This window comes from Salvia splendens, chromosome 2 (assembly GCF_004379255.2).
Source record: "Salvia splendens isolate huo1 chromosome 2, SspV2, whole genome shotgun sequence".
Lineage (NCBI taxonomy): Eukaryota > Viridiplantae > Streptophyta > Magnoliopsida > Lamiales > Lamiaceae > Salvia > Salvia splendens.
The window spans coordinates 14216983-14242694 of record NC_056033.1 but is presented as its reverse complement, the minus strand read 5'-3'; the positions used below and the strand labels follow the sequence as shown (position 1 = coordinate 14242694).

At 38.4% G+C, this 25712-nt stretch overlaps 5 protein-coding genes across 7 annotated transcripts; 3 read left to right on the top strand and 2 right to left on the bottom strand.

Moving 5' to 3' along the window:
- Positions 1 to 4239: 4239 nt before the first annotated feature.
- LOC121768286 (peptidyl-tRNA hydrolase, mitochondrial-like) lies at positions 4240 to 6680 on the top strand. 3 transcript variants are annotated; one of them, XM_042164744.1, is made up of 9 exons: positions 4240 to 4495; positions 4637 to 4850; positions 4932 to 4999; positions 5090 to 5140; positions 5219 to 5292; positions 5596 to 5654; positions 5742 to 5818; positions 6115 to 6240; positions 6319 to 6680. In XM_042164744.1, the coding sequence occupies exons 1-9, from the start codon at positions 4484 to 4486 to the stop codon at positions 6334 to 6336; spliced, it is 699 nt and encodes a 232-aa protein (XP_042020678.1). In that variant the 5' UTR covers positions 4240 to 4483; the 3' UTR covers positions 6337 to 6680. The 3 variants fall into 3 exon arrangements, 2 of the variants coding, with proteins under 2 accessions (XP_042020678.1, XP_042020667.1); XR_006043339.1 differs by having other exon boundaries at positions 4240 to 4850; positions 6107 to 6240; XM_042164733.1 differs by having other exon boundaries at positions 4240 to 4850.
- Positions 6681 to 7238: 558 nt separating this feature from the next.
- Positions 7239 to 8289, top strand: LOC121771623 (agamous-like MADS-box protein AGL14). Its single transcript, XM_042168455.1, has one exon. The coding sequence runs from the start codon at positions 7331 to 7333 to the stop codon at positions 8153 to 8155; it is 825 nt and encodes a 274-aa protein (XP_042024389.1). The 5' UTR covers positions 7239 to 7330; the 3' UTR covers positions 8156 to 8289.
- Positions 8290 to 11680: 3391 nt separating this feature from the next.
- On the top strand, positions 11681 to 14866 carry LOC121789345 (cytokinin riboside 5'-monophosphate phosphoribohydrolase LOG8-like). Its single transcript, XM_042187834.1, has 7 exons — positions 11681 to 12476; positions 12556 to 12653; positions 12736 to 12766; positions 12855 to 12954; positions 13041 to 13111; positions 14222 to 14365; positions 14589 to 14866. The coding sequence occupies exons 1-7, from the start codon at positions 12381 to 12383 to the stop codon at positions 14664 to 14666; spliced, it is 618 nt and encodes a 205-aa protein (XP_042043768.1). The 5' UTR covers positions 11681 to 12380; the 3' UTR covers positions 14667 to 14866.
- Positions 14867 to 14882: 16 nt separating this feature from the next.
- On the bottom strand, positions 14883 to 17197 carry LOC121789329. Its single transcript, XM_042187817.1, has one exon. The coding sequence runs from the start codon at positions 16751 to 16753 to the stop codon at positions 15095 to 15097; it is 1659 nt and encodes a 552-aa protein (XP_042043751.1). The 5' UTR covers positions 16754 to 17197; the 3' UTR covers positions 14883 to 15094.
- Positions 17198 to 21141: 3944 nt separating this feature from the next.
- Positions 21142 to 24654, bottom strand: LOC121789339 (protochlorophyllide-dependent translocon component 52, chloroplastic-like). Its single transcript, XM_042187823.1, has 7 exons — positions 24086 to 24654; positions 23019 to 23206; positions 22616 to 22705; positions 22347 to 22536; positions 22050 to 22271; positions 21653 to 21840; positions 21142 to 21557 (listed from the first exon to the last, which is right to left on the bottom strand). Exons 1-7 carry the CDS (start codon positions 24572 to 24574, stop codon positions 21302 to 21304), a joined length of 1623 nt encoding a protein of 540 aa, XP_042043757.1. The 5' UTR covers positions 24575 to 24654; the 3' UTR covers positions 21142 to 21301.
- Between the last annotated feature and the right edge of the window lie 1058 nt (positions 24655 to 25712).

Genomic DNA, 25712 nt, shown 5'->3' with positions numbered 1-25712 from the left:
ATAAATAAAAGTTAATTTGTCAAAATTGAAAAAAAATAAATATGCTCAATTAAAAGTGTAAAGATATCTCAATAAAATTTGAAAGATGTCCATTTATATTTATATTAAGAGTGATGCTAAATGACCATAATATGGCCAGCCATAAACTTAAAATATTAATAAAAATTTGTGTGATTAATGCTAATTCAACAAAATCGATACACCCCAAAAAGAGTAAACTTGTTGAGACTATTGTGCCATTTACTTGAAATATACAATTCCTAATATCTTTTATGCAAATATAAGTATAACCCATGTAGTTGAATATTTTTTTTATATTTTTAATTTATTATACTCCGTAGTTCGTAAATGCATCGGTTTCATTTTCTTTTTTGTTAAATTTTAATTATTAACCATATTATAGTTTGATTCCATATAAAAAAATATTATTTTTTTATTATTGCATCATAGTAACTTTATTTAATAATAATTAATTATAGGCATTATCTTAAATTATTAATAATAAACTATTGCATTTTAATACATTTTTTATATTTGAATGATTGTGAATATTAATAATAAGGTTCAATTGCTCTCCTACTCAATTTAATACTATTTGAAAATTTAAACTTTATCTTGTATCAAATAAAATAAATTGGGGTTTCGGTCGTTCTTAAATTCAATATATCTTTTATTTAGTTGAATACTTGAAAATTTCAATTTATAGTATTAAATTCAGTTGAATGATTGAGTAATTTAATCTATCTCAAATTCAACTAATGGTTCAATTGATTTTGATTTCAAATTGAAAAATTGAATATTTCAATTTCATCTTTAATTCAATTTTTAGAATTATAGATCTCAGTTAATCTCTAAATTAAGTTGAGTACCAAATTGATTAATTTGTAGATAAATTAAAATTCTACTTTTTTCTTATTGGTAATTATATTCCCAGTTGATACATCTAAACTAACTCGGTCGTATAATTACCTAAACATTGATTAAAACATTAATTTATTACAATATTTTCATAGCTATTACTATTTATTAATAATTACATAAATTATGACAATATATATACTATTACAAAGTATAGCTATTTTTTCCTATTAGTAATTATTTTTATTGAACCATTTATTAATTGAGTTTACTATAACATTTGCAAATTAAATATTAAGATGGTTGGTTGTAGTTGAATATATATCAAATTTGCAACTACTACATCTTTATGATAAAAAAAATTATGCACTTTGCACAGGTATGAGATCCCCTGCAGTGCAAGAATACGCAAAAAAATGTTGTTATGCAAGAAACACAAAGGGTAAAGAATGAAAGTATGAAAAGGCAGGTTATTCTATTTTGTTCTCTTTATTTATTTTTATTGTAAACTGTTTTTTATATTTAAACAATAAAAAATATTATAAAATTTATTAAAAGTCATAAATTAGCATACTTACACATACAAATTATCATATTTGTAAATATAAATAAATTTAGTAGCATTTCATATTTATAAATGTGAATAAATATTTATAATAATTTTTTTGTTTAAGTGTAGAAATTGGGCAATTCATAACAAATACTACATAAAAGAGTACTTAAATTGAATAATATGCGTTTCATTCATAACCTTGTGTATTTCTTGTATATCAGCATTTGATGTGCGTTCCTGCACCGGAGGGGATCTCATCCACTTTGCATATAGGTAATGTAACAACTACCCATCATACCATAATCCATGCAAGCTCAAGAATACAATAATGATTCAAAATACTGTAAAAGTTTCTTCAAACAAAATTTCATGTTGTTATTATGTTTTTACATTATTTTGAATAACAAAATTTAGTAATTAATTTGATACAGGTACTATAATATAATAATCATATATGAAATTAATCTTAATAATCATAATTTTATAAGTAATCCGGTCATCTATCATCGGCTAGCTCGTTTTGAGTCTAGGTAATTAATTTATACTATCACTATTTATTTATAACATCATATGTACAAATTAAGTAAAATAATACTTATTAATTTATGAAATTATATTATAATAATTGCTGAAAACAAAAAATGAACAAACCTAAATAATAATAATTATAAAAAAATGTTAGAACTGGATTAGAGAAACGAAATAAAAAAACAACTACAATTAAATAAAAAAGGGTAATAGCGTAAAGTTAGTTGAGCATTAAATGAGATATTTGAATAATTAATATCTATAATGCCTTAATGTACTAAAATGTCATTTTATGGCTATGACCACGAAGCTTTTCCCTTACAGTAAGAGCATCTCCAATGGTGGCGAGCGGACAGGCTAGCCGATTGCCGGTGCTGGCCGGTCCGCTCGCTGAATCATTAGAACCGGCGAGCGCCATTTCGGCAAAAAAATCGGCGACCCGACGCCGATTTTCGGGCGCTAGCCGATCCGCTCACCCGTCGGCTAGCCGCCATTGCAGGCTCCCGATCGGCAAGCGATCGGCCAGCTAAAATTTTTTTCCGAAACACTATATATACGCGATTTGCACGTCATTTTCATTCGCACCACTTATTTTAACAAGTTTTCTCTCCATCTTAATTTCTGTACAAGAGCAACAACGTGAAATGAGTAATGCGGGTGGTAGTAGTGGTGGTGATGCTGAAGAGTACGAACGGCAAATGAACGAAGAGTTGGAGGCCTATACTTCCCGCGAGATAAACCGGTTGATACAAAGGGCTTTGCAGCCGGCGGTACCTCGACCTCCACCCATTGTCCACCGACGAGCAGTGATTGATCGAGATCACGTAGCTGCACATCAGCGGTTATATGAAGACTACTTTGCGGAGGAGCCGCGTTTTGGGGCGCCTCTTTTTAGGCGGCGTTTTAGGATGCGTAGGGCAGTGTTTATGCGTATCGTTGATGCTTTGGAGCGTCGATATTTGTGTTTCCGGTTTAGGTACGATGCGGCTGGCAGACCCGGCCACACACCTATACAAAAGTGCACTGCGACAATCAGGCAATTGGCCTACGAAGGCGCGACAAACATGTGGGACGAGTACCTCCATATTGGTGAAACGACTGCCCTGGATTGTCTGAAGTATTTCTGTCAGGGCGTCATTGAAATATTTCGTGATCAGTATCTTCGAAGCCCTACCCCTGAAGAGTGTCAGGATCTGATGCAGATGCACGGGGAGAAGCATGGGTCCCCCGGGATGTTGGGCAGCATAGATTGTATGCATTGGGAGTGGAAGAACTGTCCCGCTGCCTGGAAAGGGTTCTACACGACCGGCTACGAGGGAAAAATCCCACGATGATCCTCGAGGTCGTAGTTGATTACCGGCTGTGGATTCGGCATGCATATTTTGGGGTAGCCGGGTCGAACAACGACCTCAACTCGTCGCCCCTTTTCAACGAGCAGTGCCAGGGTGTCGGTCCGACCATCAGTTTTATCGCCAACGGGAACCAGCATGATATGGGATACTGCTTGACGGATGGGATATATCCTAGGTGACCCGTCTTTGTGAAGACGATCAGATGCGCATCAGATGAGAGGAAGACCTACTTTGCGGAACGGCAGGAGTCGCCGCGCAAGGAAGTGGAGCGCGCATTTGGTGTGCTCCAGTCTCGATGGGCGGCAATTAGGGGTCCAACGCGTTTGTGGCATGTCGACTGCATTGTTGATATAATGTACGACTGTATTATCCTGCACAACATGATTGTCGAAGATGAAGGTGTACAACTGACTAGTTGGGCCAATGACGATGCTAATGAAGCCGGCCCAAGCCACGTCGTGGCCGCCCCCAACGTACGAAGGGGGTACCTCACGATGAAGTCGGTTGCCTCAAGGCACATGCCGACATGCGCCAAGTGGATGCTCATATTCGACTAAAAAAGGATTTAATTGAAGAGTTGTGGGCGCAGAGGACTGCACGTCGTTAGATTTTTTTAATTAATGTACTTTTTTTAATTTAAATATTATTATTGAATTTTCTCGTATCTGTGTCGTAAATTTAATTCCGTATTTTGTGTAATTGTTAATTATTTATTTTTTATAATTTTTTTTACTGTGACTAGCCTATTGTTTGTCCAGTTGCTTGTCCTGATGATGTAGCATGAGGAGTTTTTAGTGCTGATGATGTAACGTGAGAAGTTTGTGGCTAGCCTGACCTATTACAATTAGAGATGCTCTAATTAGCCCATTACCCCAATTAACTTGAAGCCCAAATAGGTAATTTTAAGACTAAAAAGTAAACACGAGGCGCCCACTTCCATCGTCTTCTTCTATGCGATTTATTCCCCAATCTCTTCAACAAGCAACTGATAGCCTTTCCCCATAAACACGTAATCATCTTCAAATAGAAATGAAAAGGAAGGGTGTAATTACAATTTTTTTTAAAAAAAAAGCAGATTTGCGCCTTGCTACAGTATTACTCCATCTTTAGGTGGATACTGTTCAAAAACGCAAAAAAAGTACAATTTGGGATGGGTTTTGGAGTATGATTGGAGCTCATTTCAACTACGAAGATGGATTATGGAGTATGGTTGGAGATGCCCTAAAGATTTATGAACTATTCTAACTGGATTAGGCCATTTATTTGGGAATTTGTGAATTCTTTTCAATTTTCGAATGCCATTTCCCAATTTGTGACATCGTTCTGTAAAATTGTTGGAACGCAGAGAATAATGCTTCTAAGGCAGATTCCAAAGCGCTGCATTTACACCGCCGCCGCATTGCCTGAACCGCGGCCTTGGCTTTTCGTGGGTTTGGGCAATCCAGGCGACAAATTTATGGGCACCAGACATAATGTGGGGTTTGAATTCATTGATGCATTTGCGAAATCACATGGGATTGCGATGGACTCTGTGCACTGCAAAGCCATATTTGGAAAAGGCACGTTACATATGATTGATTACGCTTGTGCTAAGAATTTAAATCACTTTGATTTTGTAATTAGCTGGATGTGGTTTTCAGGTATTATAAATATGGTTCCAGTTTTCTTGTCAAAACCTCAGACTTACATGAACTTAAGTGGTGAATCTGTAAGAAATTCATTGAGACTTGTTAATGGATATTCTGTTTGTGTGTGTGCTGCTGAACTAGTTAAGTTAACATTCTTTTTATGGTGGCAGAGTGGTCCTCTTGCAGCCTACTATAAGCTTCCCCTTAACCGAGTTCTAGTGGTATGCACGAAATTCGTGTTTCTTACTATTATGGGATTGATACGTTTTCATACTGATGCCCAGATATTTCAATTTTAGCTTCATGATGACATGACTTTGCCCTGTGGAGTTCTTCGTCTGAACCCCCTTGGAAATCATGGAAGTCATAACGGGTAATATATAGATCGAGTGGTGAATTGTGCTAATTGGTTATTTATTTTCTTTCATGCTGGATTTCGTTACTAATAGAGACGATGGATGCCTTCAATTTCTCATCTTTAAACTGAATGTTTTAAGCCTATTCATGACAAACTTTTAGCTCTCTTTAAGTATATTTTTTTTGTTTGTGGCTTCCATCATACTGTTGTGCAAATCTGAAGGCCATTTTTATGTGAAAGAATTGTTGGATTTTGTCTTGTGGTGAGTATGACTTTCTTTCTGCTGTTTGAGCTTTATGATCCATCTGATTTGTCCAGAATGAAGAGTGTTATCAATCATTTTCGTGGGAATAGAGAATTTCCTCGTTTAAGAATTGGTATGTTGGTTTTTCCCAACTAAGGATTTTCCTACATCTTTTTAACTGCAAATAACACAATCAAGTGTAATTCTTTTGTTTTATTAGGTATTGGGAGACCTGCCGGTCAAATGGATCCAAAAGCATTCTTACTCCAAAAATTTAATGTCAGAGCTCGAGAGAGGGTATGTCTATGTGCTCATATTTTCTTAAAGTAATTTGTTAGTGCGCTTTACATAGTAGCCTTGATTCTCATGACTCATGCATAAAGGACTTTAAAGGAAGGAGAACCTGCCGTGCTAAAATAGCTCGTATGATCTATAGTTAGTTTTGCATGATTTAGTGGGAGAATTTTGAGCTCTATATTTGATAATGCTTAGCTTGAATAGCCTTAACATGGATAGTTTGTTACTATTTGTGAATGCATCTCTGATAATTATATAGGCAAAGGTTCATTAATATTCCCTTTTTAGAATGGCAGATTGATGCTGCATTACAAGAAGGTGTCGATACTCTAACGCAGGTGTTGTCCAAAGGCCTCACAGAGAGTGCACGATGCTTCAACAAGGAGCAGAAATACAAGCACTTGAGACTACAAACCATGCCGGTATGATAGAAGTACTCAAGCCAAATTTCATGAATGTTACGTAGTATTTTTTTTCAAACCTTCGAATTGGATTCTCAGTATGACATGGCAACGTGAACGCCATCGTTTGCGGACTTGCTGCGAATGGAGTTAGTTCCTGTAGCATATTCACAACCCAAAGTGGCTGATATCTCGAAGGAAAACAGCGCGTCGTGTAGCTTCACACGCAGCTGAGATGAAGAGATGTGGAAATCTCATCAAGTCCAATGAGCTGCTGTTGATGCGTATAGACAGGAGTATACCTTTGTTTTTTTCTTTTCCTTTTCCTTTTGATGATAGTACATGGTGGTTCAATTAATTGTAAATGTACTTAATTGCTAAAGTAGAGCGGTTTTCTGGATGTGTACGGAGTAGTAAGATAATAAAAAGTGAAAATTGTGAGATAGTGAGTATTAGTTTTATATAGGACTATGGGTTTAAAAAGTTGGTGGAATGTGGAGTTTGCATACTAAAAGTAGAATAAATTTAATAGTTTTATAAATTGTGGATAATTCAAAATGACAAAATGGTTCTTTATAAACAAATGCAGTATTATTTTAAAAGGTTTTATGAAGAGATAAATGATCTCTTTTTAAAAAGGTGACTAATTCATACGTGTAATACTACGAAATGCAGCGCAAGAAAAGGAAATTACCATAAAAACAAAATCATTTCTACATTTGATTCAAAATAATAAATGAAACAAACCTACTACTCCCTCTAAAAATTGAAACAAATAAAAAATGATTAAACTCATCTATTTCGGTTCATTGATCTAAACTTGCTCAATAATTTTCATTAAGATTCACGTTCAATTAATAATTTGTTCTTTAATCTCTAATTGAATAAAACTCGTTAAGCATTAAATGTGGTACCATAAATAATTTGACGTGTTCGCCTTTAAAGATTCTGTTACCAAAAAATAGACAAGGCAAAATCTCCTTAATTTCGGCAGTAGAATAATTTGCGAATAAGGAAAATCTCCTCCATATAAAAGCAGAAATAACCAACACATTTCACACCAAGCCTCAATTGAATTTTTTTTTAATTTCTATATTGAAAGTTAAGCAAAATGGGAAGGGCAAAGTTGAAGATGGAGTTGATCGAGAAGGAGAAATCACGAAATACGACGTTCAAAAAGAGGAAAGAAGGGCTAATCCGCAAACTGAGCGAATTCACGACTCTCTGCGACGTGAAGGCCTGTATGATCATCTACGGCCCGAACCAGACCCGGCCCGAGATCTGGCCGCCTCAGGACCCGGAGGAGGTCAGGCGCTTCATCGACCTCTACAAGTCGAAAAGCAGCGGAAGCGTGAGGAAATCCGGCGTGGTGGAGTTTTTCAACGAGCGGAAGCGGCAGATCGAGGACGAGCTCAAGAAGCTCAAGCGGAAGAACCAAGAGGCCAAATACCCGACCCGACCCGAACTCCTGAACGTGATCAGCGAGCACCAGCTCCGCCATCTCCACGCCGAGCTGACCGACAAGGCGCGGTGCGTGAGATCTCGAATCGAGCTGCTGAAGATGAAGCAGAGGCCTCAAACAGAGCAGAACGCGATGCTAATGGATCATCGCCGATTGCATCCTAGCCCCGTGATGGTGGGGATTGGATCGAGCAATGCGGCTAATATGCAAATGAAGCGCCAAATCTACTACGAGTCGGCGAGCGGATTTTATCAGTCGTGGCCGCAGTACATGGTGCAGCCTCCGCTTCCGCTTCCGCCTCTGCCTCCGCAGCAGCCTTACTTGCTGCAGGCGATGGTCCAGCCGCAGATGCAGTTTTTGGGAAATCAAGAGGAGATGATGATGATGAGAAATCAGGCGGTTAGGGCTCACAATCTCAATCAGGATGGGGTCAAGTATGAGGATTTCACCAACAACAGGATGTTCTCTTGCTAGGGTTTTGGTTTTTGATTTTGAATTTCGATTAGGGTTTAGATTTTCTTACACTTCTTGATATTTTGTTTTTATTTTATGGTCTGCTGCAATTTTTGATACTTACTATGATTGTTATTTACTCAAGTTCCATTTGATATTTCGAGTTTATGTTTGGTTTTTCTTTATCTTATAAAGGTTTGCATATAACGGAAATTTTAGTCTCCTGTTTAATGATACATCTATAAGGTAAATGATTAAATGAACTAAAAAATTGTTTATCAGCTATTGAAATTAAACTATCACTAATTAGGCCAGGATTGAGGCATGTATTGCTTAGCTGTTCTATATTTTTTACAATTTTTGTTCACTGTTGTTTGTGAAGGAGGAGGAGAATCAGCTGATTTTTTTTTTCAATTTTCGTTCATTGTTGTTTGAGGAGGAGACTTGCCTTTGAGGGCTTCACTTATTAATTGTTTCATATTAGTATAACTTAGAGCATCTCCAAGAAAATGAAGTGCATGTCTCGTTGGTAAGACACATCAAGCTCCAGCCATTTACCCTAAAATAAACCTTAGAAGAATATTCCCATTCACTTATCTTTTATACTTATACTCCCTCCGCTTTTTTAAAAATAGCAACTATTTCCATTTTGGGTCGTTCTTTAAAAATAGAAACTTTAGAATCTTTCTATTTTAGGAGATAGACCTCACAATCCACTAACTCTACTCTCACTATTTTTTCTCACCCTTTCTCTTAATTTACTCATTTTTCTTTTCCCCTCTCTTACTTTACCAATTCTTCTCACTTACTTTACCAATTGTGCATTAAAATCCGTGTCATTTCAAATGTTTCTATTTTTTGAATAGGAGGGAGTATATTTTTATCTGAATCAGACACTAACCCCAAAACTAGGGTTGGAACGGTACGGTATACCGCACCGAAATGACCATACCGCATACCGTACCGTACCGTGCGGTATGACCAAAAACCATACCTTTACCGTACCGCTTTTGTCGGTATACCAAAATTTAGATATCGTTATCATACCGCTTTTGTCGGCATACCGTACCGTGATTTCGGTATACCGCAGTATACCGTGATTTCCGGTATATGCCGCAATTGCGGTATATACCGTATTTGCGGTATACCGTGTTATTTGCGATATACACCGTAAATTTGTGGTGTATACCGCAATTGCGGTATGATGTGGTATAACGCGGTATACCGCGGTATATACAAAATGCATACCTTTACCGTACCGAAAACTATCGGTACGGTACGATACCGTACCGAAAAATACGGTATACCGAAAATTCGGTATTTTTTCGGTACGGTAAGTGCGGTATTTCGGTATATTTTCCCATCCCTACCCAAAACATTGTCACTTAAATTAAATTAAATTATATATTTGGTTTATGTTTTTCTATTTAGAATTTCCATAATATAATGTTTAACAATTATTTTGAGTATTTAATTATTTAGTAATTTATTTTATTAATATAACTTATTTACTTACAGCATTATATAATTAAATGAATTCCTAATAAATCAATTAAAAACGTGTAATATACTAATATGGGCTAGCCCACTACTCAATAACTAACCTAATATTAATAGAATTAATTTAGGCTATTATTTCTTACTTTTCTTCTTTCTTTTTCCATTGCTAAAAGTTTGCTCTGCATTCTCTTCTGTAAGTTTTTTTTTCCATACTTTTTTCTTCTTGAATTTTTATTTCTCTTTCTTTCCTTTTCCTATTTGATAAATATAGATAGAGTTAGACTTGCAATAAATTATAATCTAAAAAGTGTTAGTGTAAACGTGAAGATTATAAATTGTTTTTTTTTTCCTGCAGATTATTATACTCCCTCCTTCTCACGAACTACGTACTTTCCGTTGCGTCCCAGGTATGTAACTCGATCTAGACAAACGTGGGCTTACTTTCAAAGAGTGGTTAGGACTTAGCCTTCGACTGTTGCCAACTCGGGGGTTGAACCCAAGAACTTCTGTTCTGAGTGAGAACCGTTCTAGGGAAATAGGAATTCTGCACGCACCTTGAGAAACTAGACCAAAGTACCTCTTGAGTTCTGAACCAGAGAAGCGAACACCCTCTTCACCGGAGAGTTCCCCTATTGGGCTGAAACTGGAAAGTCCCTAACACCGGCTTCCTAGAAACCTATAGAGCCAAGCTAAAGCTCCTTTTCTCTTACGACTCGAACAGGCAGGACCTATCTCGACAGTTGAGAGTACATAAGAGTCTTGTTTTGTCATTTCTGTCCATCCCACAATAAGAGTTTTATTTCACTTACCATAAATGATAAGTAGGCCCCACATTCCACCAACTTATTCCAGTCACATTTTGTTATAAAACTAATATATATAAATGAGACTCATATTCTACTAACTTATTTAACTCACTTTTCTTTACATTTCTTAAAACTCGTGTCATAACTAAATAAGACTCCTATTCCGAGACAGAGGGAGTAGTAAATAATTTTGCACTCTTTTACCTTTACAAAGTTATAATTTTTTCGCTCAAATTTATTTTATCTTGTGTGAAGACAGATAAAATTCTGAGAGGGAAATCCTTTTGAATTGGTTAAAACATAAAAGAGTATTAAAGTTGGAGGTTGAAGGTTGAGAGGGAAATCCTTTTGAATTGGTTAAAACTTAAAAGAGTAATAAAGTTTTTTTTTTCTTTCTTAAAACTCTGAAGGAGGAAATTAAATATAAACTCCAGGAAATAAATTACATATTAAAGTTGGAGGTTGATGGTTGCCTTCAAATTAACTCATATGCAACTGAAAGGATATCATGTAACTATAACTGTTTTTTGCTCTCTCTCTCTCAAAAGTCAATTTATACAATATAGAGAAGTGTGCATCCAATTTATATTGCCATTTCCATGAGCCATATACATTTCGAGTGACACGTTATTGTAAAACATAAAGAAACATAGCATAAATGATTGAATCCGGTCTTTGAATTTAATTTATTTCAAATCGATTAAAAGCCATGATTATGTAACCACCCAAATAAAGTATGGATTAATAATATTGAATGGGAGGTGAAGCTCCAAAGATGGTGGGGGCTTCTTTCATCATTGCAGCTTCTGCACGCTTGGAACTTAACTAAGTAACCAAATTTGTGCTCCTCTCAAATATTTTATTTATTTATTTACATCATGGCATAATAAGATATTTAATCAGCATGTAGGCATGCTGGTGATCACCATATTTTAACAAATACGAAAATATATTAATGCTGCAATTGAAAGATTTATGTGGCCCTCACTTTCTCAACTCATGATATAACAGTGAATGATGGATGTCTATGTCGATTCCATTTAGTTAATTCCATATTTTCGTCAACACAAAATATATCGAGGTTTCAATTTTGAATTATGTTAATTAAGAGATTAGAGAGTGGGATGAAATTAATACTTAACAAGAAAGTAGTTTTTTTGTATGATCGCTCGAGTTTGAAGTTATTGAACGACAAAATATGAAAATTTGAAAAAAGATAAACCCGGAAAAGGATCAATGGTTCTACAAATACGTCTTATTTATGAAAGATGGTGACCTTGGGTGTGTTATAATGTTAACTTTTCTTAAATTGCTAACTTAATAACTCATCAGTGCAATATGTGTTGACATTTTAATACACTGTGCTGACATGTTATATATAATAATATAAATGTCTAAAATATCAATTAAGTTAATGTTGACATTTCAATGTCATCATGTTAACATTTTTAGCACACCGCATTGATGAGTTGGCAGAGTTAGCAATTTAAGAAAATTAACAACTTATCACACCCTGATGACCTTAAATTTTGACCAACATTTAAAAGTAGTTATATCTTGAAAAACAATATGCATGCCCAATGAGAGATGGACAGAGTAGGACTAAGACTAGACATCTTCTCCCAAACATAAAATTTGAATATCTAAATAGAGAAAATAATAATGAAATAAATATACTATATGCTCCATATAAGGCATTAATTTGGTGGGAGAAGAAAAGTGGAACATTCTTTGACCCAAAAAACAATGATGATATTCTTATTGAGGCCCAGAAATGGACCCTAAAAAACATGTGCATTTATCACTTATCATGCATACAAGTATTGAATCAAATAGTAGGGAGCATTTATTTTTCAATAGAAAAAATAGCAGTATTTGAGGGTAGGATTGGGCTATATATAAAGTTGAGAGATAGGGACAGAATATAGAAAAAGGATCAAATGGTGAAATTCAAGAGGGTATGTGTTTTCTGTGGAAGTAATGTTGGATATAGAAAGATATTCAGTGATGCAGCTCTTGATCTTGGAAAAGAACTGGTAAAACCTGCATGTTCATCAATCTCTCTATCTCTTTGATTATATTTTATATTTATATATCGAATACAATACAATATAGGTGAAGAGAAAGATGGATCTGGTATACGGAGGAGGGAGCGTGGGGCTGATGGGTTTGGTGTCTGAAACGGTCTACGATGGCGGACGCAGCGTTCTAGGGTAACCTAGCATACTACCTTATTTTGTTTATTTTGAAAATTAAGGTAATCAATTTGAATGCTTGTTTGTTTGTTTTGGGTAGAGTTATCCCAACAGCTCTTGTCCCTGTGGAGGTAATTACATTTACATCATCTTCTCAGTGTTGGTATTGGTATATATAGAAATATGAATAATTGAATGAATGGTTGATGGATGTTGCAGATATCTGGTCACGCAGTGGGAGAGGTGATGGTAGTGGCTGATATGCACCAACGCAAGGCGGAGATGGCTAGTCGAGCCGACGCCTTTATAGCGCTTCCCGGTAGCCAAATAAGTTGCTACTACTACTTCCAAATTATTTACTTGTTATTAAATCTAATATATACATATATATTTGATTTATGAAAGGGGGCTATGGAACTATGGAGGAGTTGCTGGAGATGATAACCTGGTCACAACTTGGGATTCACAACAAACCAGTAATCTCTAACCCTACATCTTTCTCTCTTTTCTTTTTTTCTCAAATAAAAAACATTGTATATTTGTATTAATTCTCTTCATAAAACCCCACAACCTAAATAAATACTGCAAAACCGGTAAACTAATCTGTTATAAATTAAACCTACTTAGATACTACTATACTATAATTTTATTGTGTTTTATTGTACGTAGCAATTTATTACTACAATAATCTTTTTATATTTTAAATTCTTCAAACTTTAAAACCTATCTATCTATTATGGAGTAATTACATGCGTATCAAACTAACCTAAAAACTCGCTATTTAGTATCAACGAATTTTCGTCACTGAACAAGGTTAGGGACAGATTAGTGTCGAATAGAGCCATAATTAAAAAGCTTGTCACTAAAAAATTTTCGCTACGAATATGTTGGTCTAAAGTTACTAACCCACCAATGACGGAAAACATAGACGGCTGCTTTGTTAAGGTCATTTTATGATGGAATTATCTAGTCACTTATTAGTAACAGACTCACTATCGTCATTAATCTGTCAGTAGTTACTGAGGAATCAACCGTCGTCACTAATTAACATTTTTTGTAAGGGAGATGTCTTTTTAGGCCCTCGAGGTAAATATCTAAACTGTATACCAACTAGCATGGTTTCTGAAGAATAACTTTATCTAAATTATTAGGAAAGCCCATAATTTTAGTATTTGAGAGCGTCTTTATCTTATGAATAGACAAGAAAGGAAGAAATGAATGAAAATATGAATTTGGACTAGGCAACCACTCCACCACACTTGAGATCCCACCAAAAAATTTGGGTCGAGTTGAGAATGCACAACACAAATCCGATAGTGAAAAAAGACACGTCGATCAACAAACTAAAGCTTTGGATAATTGCAAATCTTAACTAATAATGCAACCAAGATTTGACTTTTGATACAGCCTCCTGATGCATACATTCCAACAAATTTGCATTGAATTGTGATTAAGACAAATGATGCTGAAATTAAATAAACTTCTGCTGACAATACACAATGGTCACAGCCTCTGTCTTCAATAATTCAGCAATGTAAACATCAGGACTTTCCATCTTTGACAAAGTTTGTGTTTATCTCGAGCAGGTCGGGCTCTTGAACGTCGATGGATACTATGACTGCTTGCTCGGGATATTCGACAAAGGTGTCCAAGAAGGGTTCATCAAACACTCAGACAGAAATATAGTCATTGCTGCTAAGACTGCTGGAGAGCTTATACAAAAGATGGAGGTACTAATTTTCCAACACACATCATTTCAACCATAAAAACCAGAAATCCCTAAACCATCAATGCAAAGAAGAAGGAAATAAAGAAAACAACCACATTTAAGCAGCAAACCTCATAAACCGAGCATGTTCTAGAAACTAGAGCACGTCGTCTTATAATCTTTCAGTCGAAACCACAATTTCATCTTATTCGATGCCCTCTGATCAGAATTTGGAACTGATGTAGGGCCATGAACCGGTGCAAACCCAAGTAGCACCGAGTAGAAGTTGGAATGAAGAAGACCCTGAGACAGCAAACTTATAGCCGTTGTGGACATTTCAAAGTTTTTGGTCTCACTAAAGCTTTTCTACTTATGGTACAGAGTTGTGTGTGGAAGGGAGAGGCAAAACAGGGAAAAAATGTGAATGAATTTTTGCCCGAAATCGTAATGTTCCTCTTTGTTGTTGCTCATTCCTTCAAGAAACTAAATTATTCACAATGGAATAATCATGTTTGCACATAAATAGTGACATTTTCCACTAGAAATTAAAAAAAAGTATTTCCATACAGCACAGATGTATCATGAATGACAAGATCGTTATCAAAGTATACAACAAAAAATATCTGTAGGCACAGAGATCCGAAAAAAAAACTTTTTTCTTGAAAACAAATACAGAACAAGACAGACAAAAAAGGATATGTGAAACAACATACATAAAGAAAGGAATGTATGGAACGTGCTTTAACCTGGTTTAGCACGTATTGATCCCATCCTTGCAATCTGCGGTCAAGTTATAGAACGTCTCCACCCTTGTCTTTGATCGGAAAAGGACCTCAGTATCCACTTCGACCCTCATATAACCATCAAACTCAACCGGACGGCCAACATTCAACAGAGTTGTCTCATTGTACCATTCACTGGCATTCCCCCACAAATGCTGGTAATCATCGAGCAAATGAACTTTGTAGTGGGATCTCAGCTTGTCGAAGTAATTGTAGAAGGGTTCATTTGTAGCAATGTACAAATTTCTCCAAGGTGCAACCGCCCCCTGTAGTTTAGCAACCAGGGCATCCGGTGAAGTATCTGCATCCAGATGAGGCCATAACTCCTTATTCTTCGCCTTCTCCCCTCGAACCACATGAACTGCATCAAAATCCCAATCCATACTCCCGCTGATTGCTGAAACTATATTCATCAATCTTTTAGATTTCCAAAGCGCTTCCCACGGCCTCTCAATGTATTTAGCACTCGGCCCTTCACACACCCTATACCAATAATTCTCCGGCTCAGGAGCATCAAACTGCCTCCATATAATGGGAGTCTTATCTTTCCTCAGCTGCATCGGCGTCACCTTATAGCTAGCCACCTTCCTAACCGGGATTTTCCTCTTATGACTTCTGTCCCATCTCCTCCAGTCTTTCATGAACTCACCTTCCTCCACAATCGAAGACACCTCTTTCAAATGTTCAAAATCAAAATAGAACCTAAAATCTTTCCCTTCCTCGTCCTTGTTGCTCTGTGTGTACGTAGAAGCTAAACAAATACTCAAATCCATCACAAACGTCCGGTTCAGAAACTGGGCCTCACCAAGACCACATAAGAAGCTCCAGATAAAGTGATTCATTCCTTTGCAATAATCCCCTCCCCTCGAATAGTACAGATACCTTCCCTTCCTAAATTCCGAATCTGATCCCAACACAGGAATTGTATCATTGATCTCCTTGTCAACGACAGGAGAAAACTTACCACTTTGCCCCCTCCCATTTCCCCTAGATTGCATCCATGGACGACGCGCATTCAATCCAGAATGCCAGCGCCCGGGACGAATCACCTTATAACTACAATCATCATTATATCCCAACTTGAATCTCCTAAAATCCCTATACTTCCTCCAAGACTTCTCCTTTTTGTTCCTAAACCTCCACGCTACATCACATTCATCCTCCTTAGAGCCATTCACCGGAGTCTGGTAATCCAGAAACGCAATAGCCTTAAACTGCCTCAAATTAAACCTCTGGATCGCAATCAAAACCCTAGGATCAGAGCAATTCACGACAGTCAAATCCTCACAACCAGATTTCAAGGTCGCATTTGTCCCAAGATCCGACTCGGATTTCTCAATCGAAGATTCAGTAATCGGTGACAATGAGCCCTCAGGCGTCGCCACCGGAGAGGAAGCAATGTCCTCGCCAGTTTTCAACACGGAATTATCGGTTTTAAAGGTGGCATTTTCGACGTCGGTGAAAATCTTAGTCAGAGCTCTCGACGACTCCCATGGATCAGGGGGTTGGTAGGTGATGGCAATTACAGTGAAGACGAGCACAGAGAATACAAACACAGAGAAACATACATTGCTAATTTGCTTTATTATATTCTGCCCAATGGGATCTGTTGGATTGAAATCTTTCATTTGTGCAGAACCCTAATTCCACCAATTTACTCAAAGGGGGCTCATAAAAGAGAGATCTTTACAGAGACTGCAGATAAATTGAAGTCGAAGAGATTGCGGAGAAAGAGAATCGGAGCTTACAGTAGAGCTGATTGAGTGCTGTTCTGTTCTTCACTTTTGAATACAACCACCACCTCTGATCTGTCAATGCCTTGTTCCAGGAAGCTGATTGATGGAAAAATTGGGATCTTGATTGACAAAAGAAGAAGACGAAGAAGAAGAAGAGGGGAGAGAGAATTCGCAGAGAGAGAGGTGAAGCTTGGGTTGAGGTTTGATAATTTAAGCAGCAATTTTACTGAATCTCATTGTCTCAATATCTAAGAAGATTTCGGCAAAAAATGAACTAGATCCTTGAAGATGCAGTAACCGAAATAAATTTTCTATTCCGACAGGAAAAGGCTAATAAAATCGAGATCAAGTGATACCACAATTCATATAGTATTTAATAGATTTATTTTAATAACCAGGGAAGTAGTCTCTCTCAAGATTTTTTTAGGAGTAATTCTTACTGTAATTTTTACCATTGATGATCGATTAGTGTTGAGAAAATTCAAATTAGAGAATAATGTCAAATTCTGGCGTAATTTATTTAAAAGTGTAGAAATCTATGAAAAGGTGTAGATTCTAGCATCCACAATGGCGCCAGTCCCGGCAGACGCCTGGCCGGCGTGCCGGAGTTCCGCGCGGGACGTTCGCCATTGTGCAGCGGTGACGCGAATACGGACGTCCACTGCGGACACTGGAGTTCTGCGGCATTCCCGGGACGTCCGTCGCGACGTCCTTGCGGAGGTCCGCCATTGCGTTGACTTCACGGACGTCCGCGCGGACGTCCCGATTATTTTATTATTTTTTTCCGAAAATTCTATAAATATGGCTCGTTGAACTTCATTTCATTCGCACCACTTGTATTGACGAGTATCTCTCTCTCTAAATACTTTTCTTTTGAAGATAAATGGAGCACCACGATAGTGATTCCCCCGCCACGAGCGAGTCACAGGGACCGATCTTTCCCATTGGCGGAAGTACCCCAATGTCCGCCACGATGTCCGGAATGGCGGGGATGATGCCCCAACCCCAAATAACGATGAAGATGATGCCCAGGTACTACAACATGTACCCGCCTTGGTATGGGATGATGCCTCAAATGCTCGGGGTGAGTGCCGGAATGACCCCAATGGCGGGGATGATGCCCGGAATGCCGGGGATGATGCCGCCCCAGATGATCGGGATGATGATGCCAAGGATGATGCAGGGCTCGCCTGTCGCTGTGGAGGGAGTAGGCAGGGGGTCCCCCAATCACCGGTGGACAATGTCTGTCGCCCCTATATGGATTTACTGTCGACGGACAACCCCCCGAGTTGGGGCTATCCCCGATCCGGGATTCTCTCACAGACGCACCAACGGCGACATGGAAGAGGGGGAGGACAAGGAGATGGAGGGGCAGGGGACGGGGTACTACCTCGCCTACGGCGGGGTACGATGGTGAGGCGGTGGCCGCTGAGGTGGGGGAGGGATCCGGCGGAAAAAAGAGATCCGTCTGGAGCACAGAGGAGTGCATTGCGCTTGCGAAGGCGTGGATCAGTATAGTGGAGGATCCATATATCGGAGCTAACCAGCATATCGACAGGATTTGGTGGCGCATTAGTCAAAGCTACCTCCAATTCAAACCACCAGGGGAGAAGCCTCACAACGGAGAGCAATGCCAGAAACAGTGGGAGCGGCTGAAGAGGCAGCTCAGCCGATTCGCCGACATTTACACAAACAACCTCCGCTCGGCAACCAGCGGCATGTCTGTCGAGGATGTGAAGCTTCTGTCTCACCATCAGTTCAAAGACGTTGCGGCGGGCTTCGGGGAATTCAAATATTGGGAGGTGTATCTTGTGGTGAAGACTTCAGCCAAGTTTATTGCGGGTGTTGAATCTGGCTAGCCGAAGCGGACGAAGATCAAAAGTCCGCGGCGCGGATGGCGAGTGGAAGCTCCAGCGGGTCCGCCGAGGCCCAATCGGCAGCTCCTACCCAAACTATCCCGAGCTCCGCTCACTCACCCGCGTCGCGCAACATGAAACCCTGTTACGTGCAATGGTTGAATGGCAGACATCGACCGATCGCCATTACAGGTTGTCGCTGAAGGATATCATCAACAGTATGCGGCGCGATTTGGGGTTGGGAGACATGGCGGAGAGTGGCGACGAGGGGACTACCGACGGGGACGACGAGGGTACTGGCGGCGGGGAATCAAAGGAGTGAGACATCGGTTTTTTTAACTATGTAATTTTTTTTAATAATTATGTATGTTTTTTTTTGTACTATGTATATTTTTTTTAAATAAAGTGGTTGCAATTTCTTCGTATTTGTGTCGAAATTTTAATTCCGTAAATTGTTTAATTCGGTAAATTGTTTAATTTGGTGAATTTGTGAATTTTTATTATTATGGGAAGTCCGTCGGGATGTCCTTGGGGATGTCCGCCACTGTGCAGTGGGATGTCCTTATGACGTGGCAGTGCCGTGCGAAGTCCTAATGACGTGGCAGGAGGTGTTTTTGGGAAATCTGCGGGGATGTCCGTCGGGACATCCGCACCACTATGGATACCCTTATGAATTATTTCCAATTTTGTCGGAATAATCTCCATTATTATTTCCAATTTTGTCGGAATAATCTCCATCGCGGCCAACTTAATCATGGTAAGGGGTAACATTCTATAAACTCTTTCAGAAACAATTCTGTATAAGGCCATTAGCAATGGGGAGCCCTAAGGCGCGCCACGTCATCAGTTTTATTCTCCTACCCCCACCTGCAATGGGGCGCCCAAAGGCGCTCCCTATATGTTATTAATTTAAATGTTATATTATTATTTTGTTAATTAATGTAAATGTTTTAAAAAATGTAATGCAAACTTAATTAAAAAATACAACGATCAACTAAAAACCGGCGAAGATTACATTCATTAAACAAAAGTTACACGTTTTGAGTTAGCTAAAATCTACGCAATTCCCAACTTCCGGCGCAGCTCATCGATCAACCCCCGGAGATATTCGGCTTCGGCGGGTCCGTACACTTCTTGAGCATTTTGTGCGTCTGCAACAACGTCCTCACCATCGAGGCTGTTGCCAACTTCTCGTACGTGGCGGTCGACGGGTGCAGGGTCGGGAGCGGGACCTCGATCGGCGATGGGTCGGCGGCGGTCGAGGATGATGTCGCCACCGTCTTCCCCTTGGCCTTCGCAGCCTTGACGCCTATGGGACGCAGGGAGGACATCGGTGTGCCGGAACTCTCAATATCCTCGTACGGCTGGTCGAGGTCCACCGGACGAGTTCCGCTTTCACCGCTAGTATAACCACCAGCTTCGGTGTTCTTCGTCCTCTTTGACGCCCCGGTGTGCAGAATCCCGCCTTGGAACTTCTGCTTGTCCCTCAAGAGCGCCCAGATGGCCTCGTGCCTGAACTCGCCGTACATGGACTGGTACGACAACAACGCTTTGGAGCGCACGTCGCTCAAGCTATCGCCGCTCCCCTGGGCCCTCGCGCACTTCTCGTACTCCGACGATAGGCCATCGTCCGCCGATCCCGCAATGGGGCGCCCGATGGCGCGGACGATGGCCTATTGTCCGCGTCATCGTCCGCCGATCACACAATGACGCGGACGATAGGCCATCATCCGCGGCATTGGCCGCGCCCTATGGGAAGGGCAAAGGGGACGGACGATGGCGGGCACCCACAATGGGGGCATCGTCCGCGCCCGAGGACGATGGACGCCATAGAGCGTGCCATCGGGCGCCCTAAAGCGTGGTATTAATTCATCTCCTCACAAACAACAAACTAAAAAAACAAGTACTACTATTATTATTATTATTGAGAAGACAATGACGGCGCCCAATCTAGATGCTCCTGCGTCCGTCATTTATTAAATGTCTTATATTTATTGTAAGAAATTATTTAATTTTATGGAGTAAAATGACTAGAAAAGTTAGTGGAATACATGACCTACATTTATATATTGATTTTATAGTAGAAAAGTAAATGAAATGTATGATATACGTACTAGATATAGTAAAAATGAAATGAAATATTTATTGGTGAACAGATGAAAAAGAGAAAAAAGGGACAATTAATGGCAGATATAGGGAGTACTCCCTCCGTCCACCATTAGAAGTCGCATTTCTTGGCAGCACAAATTCTAAGAAATGTTAAAAAAAGTGAGTGAAAAAAGGTTAGTGGAATAGTGGTACACTTATAAATATTAGTTTTAAATGAATTGTGAGTGGAGTTTAGAGTCGAGGGAGTTAGTGGAAGATGAGACTCTATTACTATTTATGGTAAAAGTAAATCGAGATTCCTATTTGCGGACGAACTAAAATAGAAAAATGGGACTCCTATTCACGGATGGAGTATATTAGTAAAAACTAAAAATAATACAAGTTCGTTTTGCCCACTCTCACAAATCAATCACAACACAGGGTTGTACAGCATTATTATTTAAAATTAATTACAAGCCCAACAAAATAAAAACCTTCACTGGAAGGCATGATCATAGTCATGGTATATGAAAGTCTTGCGGATGAAATGTGACAGCCATTTTGAAGCCACAAAGCACAACACAGCCATCGAAGCCACATAATACCTCGCAGCAACGGACATTGCACCCTGTTTGGCTGCAGCTACAACTCCAACCAAAGCAACCGAGATAACTTGGAGGGCGGTCTTTAGCACGTTCAGACGTTTATAAGCGACGCTGCAGCTGCTGCAACTCACCGTGTGCGTCCAGTACCTGATTAGGCCATTCACAAAGTGAAGCAACGATAGATCTATATTTCTACTTAGTCGGTAAACATTGTGATAAAAGATTGCAACTTTTGTAATCACCTGTCAAAGAGCTGCTCTTTTGGAGGAGTGGGTGGAACCTCTCCGCTATATTTATTTCTCCAATCAACTTGTGTGCCACCGTACTTGTTTAGCCACCTTCTGAATGCTGCGGGTAAGGCATCTGCCTTTGTTGGAACGTAGCAAGCTTTATGCCAATTGAGAGGGCCAACATCTCTCAGCTTTCTTTCCTAATGGAGCATATATACATACATCTTTCTCAAATAGACCTATCTATGAAATGCCTCTAGACTCTAGATATCATAACCATTGCTATACATTCAATAATACTATTAAAGATTTGACTAAGCTCTAATCACAATACTTGCTAACAGATTTCACAGATTTAAGTAAGCAAATTTAGTACTATGAGAGAGAAAAAAGAACAAGGTTAAGTCACCTCCACATGAAGCAGATAGAGATCGGAATCAAGAATCAAGTTGGGTGTCATATGAAGGACCCAGCGTGGAATAATCCAGTCCAACCAGACAGCAAAGTTCCTAGGTGCTGCGAAGATCAGCCTGCTACGACCTGGACTAACCGGAACGCAGTAGAAAATGAGCATAGATTTTTTATCGGAGGGAACATGTGGTAGTACCGTCGGGACCGGGGGTAATCCCACCTGCACGAAGGAAACACATAACGCTAAGATTATTGGGTGGATAAATATGAAACGTGACAAATGGAAACTGCTTACATCTTTTTTTCCATCTGATGATGTCTTGTTTGTGCTTTGATCATCCCCACCGGGAGAGTAATGGCCGTAGAATAGGCAAGGTGCAATGAAGTAGTTGTCCCCAAAGATTTGCTTTGCAGTAAAGCCATCTACATCCACTTTCTGAACACTTATCTCGAGCGGTCTCCCTCCTTCTCTGTCAGCCTTCAAGGTGCAGGATAATATGTTCTGTCAGCCATGTCAAACCCGCGAAAAAATGCACGATGAAAATTATGCATAGATTTACTTATCTCTCTGGCAACTCTCCTGTTTTAACCATGCCATAATGTGCATAAGGAATATGAGCAGGATCCATAAGATTTTCAATCAGGATTTCATACCTGAAAATGTAAACGTAGGTTAGATTCAATTTGAAATCTTGATACTTAACCATCCCAAACCTCTTGGTCTGGTTTTGGATAGTGTGCAAGTTTTATGTAATTCGATGCTGTTGTAAAAGCGGTTATGAAGCTTATGATGGTGTGAGTTATGGATAGCTGCCAATAGCAGGGTTCAAGATTCAGTTATGTATAGGTAAAGTATACAAACTTGTAGTCATTGAGGCCATCAAATTGCAGCAAAGCAGGATAATCAGAAGCTGAAATAGTATAACGAAAGATTCAATATAAATGATAAAGAGTATTATTCGCATACCCGTAGCCTATCTCCCTTGAAATGATCATAGTGGAATATGATGGGTCGTCAAGTTCTGGGATAAAATGTGGCTTCTTTGTTGAATGTATGTTCTTAAACAGCGGATCCGAATTAGGCCAGAACCATAGAATGCCATTTTGAAGGCAACTAGGATAAACGGCTACACACGCCTTACTGGAGGTGTGAACCTGTTGTGTTGTGATGGAATAGAGTAATTGAGTAATCGAAATAAACAGAGACATTGATACTCAGATTTACGTGGTTCACCAACATTGTGTTGGCTACGTCAACGGGACTTAACGGAGAACAGATTGTATTATAATTGTTGTTACATATTATAGAGTTTCGTGTCTCACTTCTATATAAATATGCACACAAGACGGGCTAGGCCAATATGACAAATAGGACCCAATACAGCAAGACCTGTTTGGTTAGTGACAAACCATATAGTATATTCAAGGCATACTAATAAAACCTTGACATCATTATATGAAGTGTCGAGTTCGAGCCCTCTTGGCATCAGTTATAATTTCCTCATTTCTATAGAAGTTTATTTGTAATTTCCTCTTATATTGGAGTTTATCTAAAAAAAAAGCGTACTAACAAAACCTGCAAGTTCAATTCCCTTTCATCATTTCAAAATCTTGAATTATGAAAGTGAGGAATCCCAAAAATGCATTACAAAGTCACATATCAAGCATCCAATTTGCAATATTATTTGCCTCTAATGAGGCAATTAAATTGTATTAACAAAGATGTTGTTACAGAATATAACAATTGTGTAATCGAGGCAAACAGAAACGTAAAGAGACACAGAATTTAAGTGGTTCACCAACGTTGTGTTGGCTACGTCCACGGACAGGAAAAGGAGAACAAATTGTATTCAAATTGTTTTCAGATTTCAAATTTATGTGTCCTACTTCTATATAAATAGGCACACAAAGGACGGGTTAGGCCCAATATAATAATTAGGGCCTAAAACATAAACATATCATAGTGACGGGCTAGACGAAACAGTACAGATTCAAGGCATACTAACAAAAGACAAAAATGATGAGTGGACTCACGGGAGGGCCGTGTCGAGGGGCTTGAGGGATGAATTTGCAGTCACCGGCGCCACCAAAGCACCAGCCGTGGTAGACACACTGCAGCCTGCCCCATTGATCGATCCTCCCTTCCGAGAGGGGCGCCATTCGGTGAGGGCAACTATCTTCAAACACCTTCCATGCATTCTCATTCCTGTCCCACCACACCACCAAATCAATCCCCATTACTTTCTTGGCATGAGGCCTTCTCTTGTCCAGATCACGCACCGGCCACACAGGGTACCACTGCTCGTACCACTCGAATCTCTTCTCACTCTTCTCCGGTTGAATTGATTCCTCCGTGGAAGGAGCGGTTGGAGAAATGGCGGTGAAATTCTTAAAATTTGATTTCTGGGCTGGGAGAATAATTCGCGGAGATGATGGGATGTGCACAATGGGTTTAGGGAAAGTGTGTGTTGAGATGAGTTGGCGGTGAAATGATGGGAAAGATGAAGCTCTTAGAGCTTCCATGGCGGATTCGTTTTAGCACTGATTCAGTTTCATCCAAACGTATGGAGTTTAAATAGAAACTGACAATGCGAAACTAACAACTATACGAGTACTATTCATGAATATGAATGCGGTATTATCTTTTTTTTAAAAGAGTGTACAGTAGAACTGAATTGACACTTGATGAAGAAATTTAGAAAACCAACAACCGTTGTTCCAAATGAGAAAACTTGTTGGGGTCGGAAAAAAAAAGAGGATGTGGATTCCACCCACAATTCTCCTACTGTATTTGTATTCCATGCATTCATTAGAGTTTAAGAAATTGTTTATGTTAAAGTAGATAAATAAAAAAAAGTAAAAAAAGAGAAAAAAAGTAAAGAGAATAGAGTCCAATGTAAAGAAAACAGAGGGAATATAGTAAAAAAGAGTAAATTATGGAAAAAAATGTTTATTATTACTATATATGGAAATAACTCAAGTACGAGGAAACTTCCTAAAATGTAAAAATGATTCAAACTGAGGGAGTACATAATCTAACTTTAATCGATTTATAAATTTTAAGTGCTTATAATTATTTTGTAACATTTAAAATAAATTTGAAATTCTAACTTATATATTCGCATATTTAAGAAAAAAAATATTGTTTTACTAAATATTGTATAATAAATTCAAATCACTAAACCATGTTAAAATTTAATAAAGAGTTTTTATATCATTTCTTTTTTTTACTGCTACTATACAATATGAAAAATAAATAAAAAACTAATTCATGATTTAATTCAATTAAATCTAAAATTAAAAGTATTATATTCACATAGTATGAAAAATAAAAAAAACTAATTCATGATATAATTCAATTAAATCTAAAAATTAAAAGTATTATATTCACATAGTACAATTTATGTACATTTATTTTTATTCATATTTTTCAATTGGGGACTCATTCCAAACCCGTTTATGAATTCAAATAAACGGCAGTCGCATGCAAATAAATAGTAGTGGTAATAATAAGGGATGATTTTTTAAGTACTATTATAACACTCATGTTAATTCGTGTGCTCATCCATCATATTCTTAACACAAACAACAAAGATGCATAAATAATGTAATTTATTTCAAATTTAGTGAATTGAGAATTATCAGGTTCGTAATTGATTAA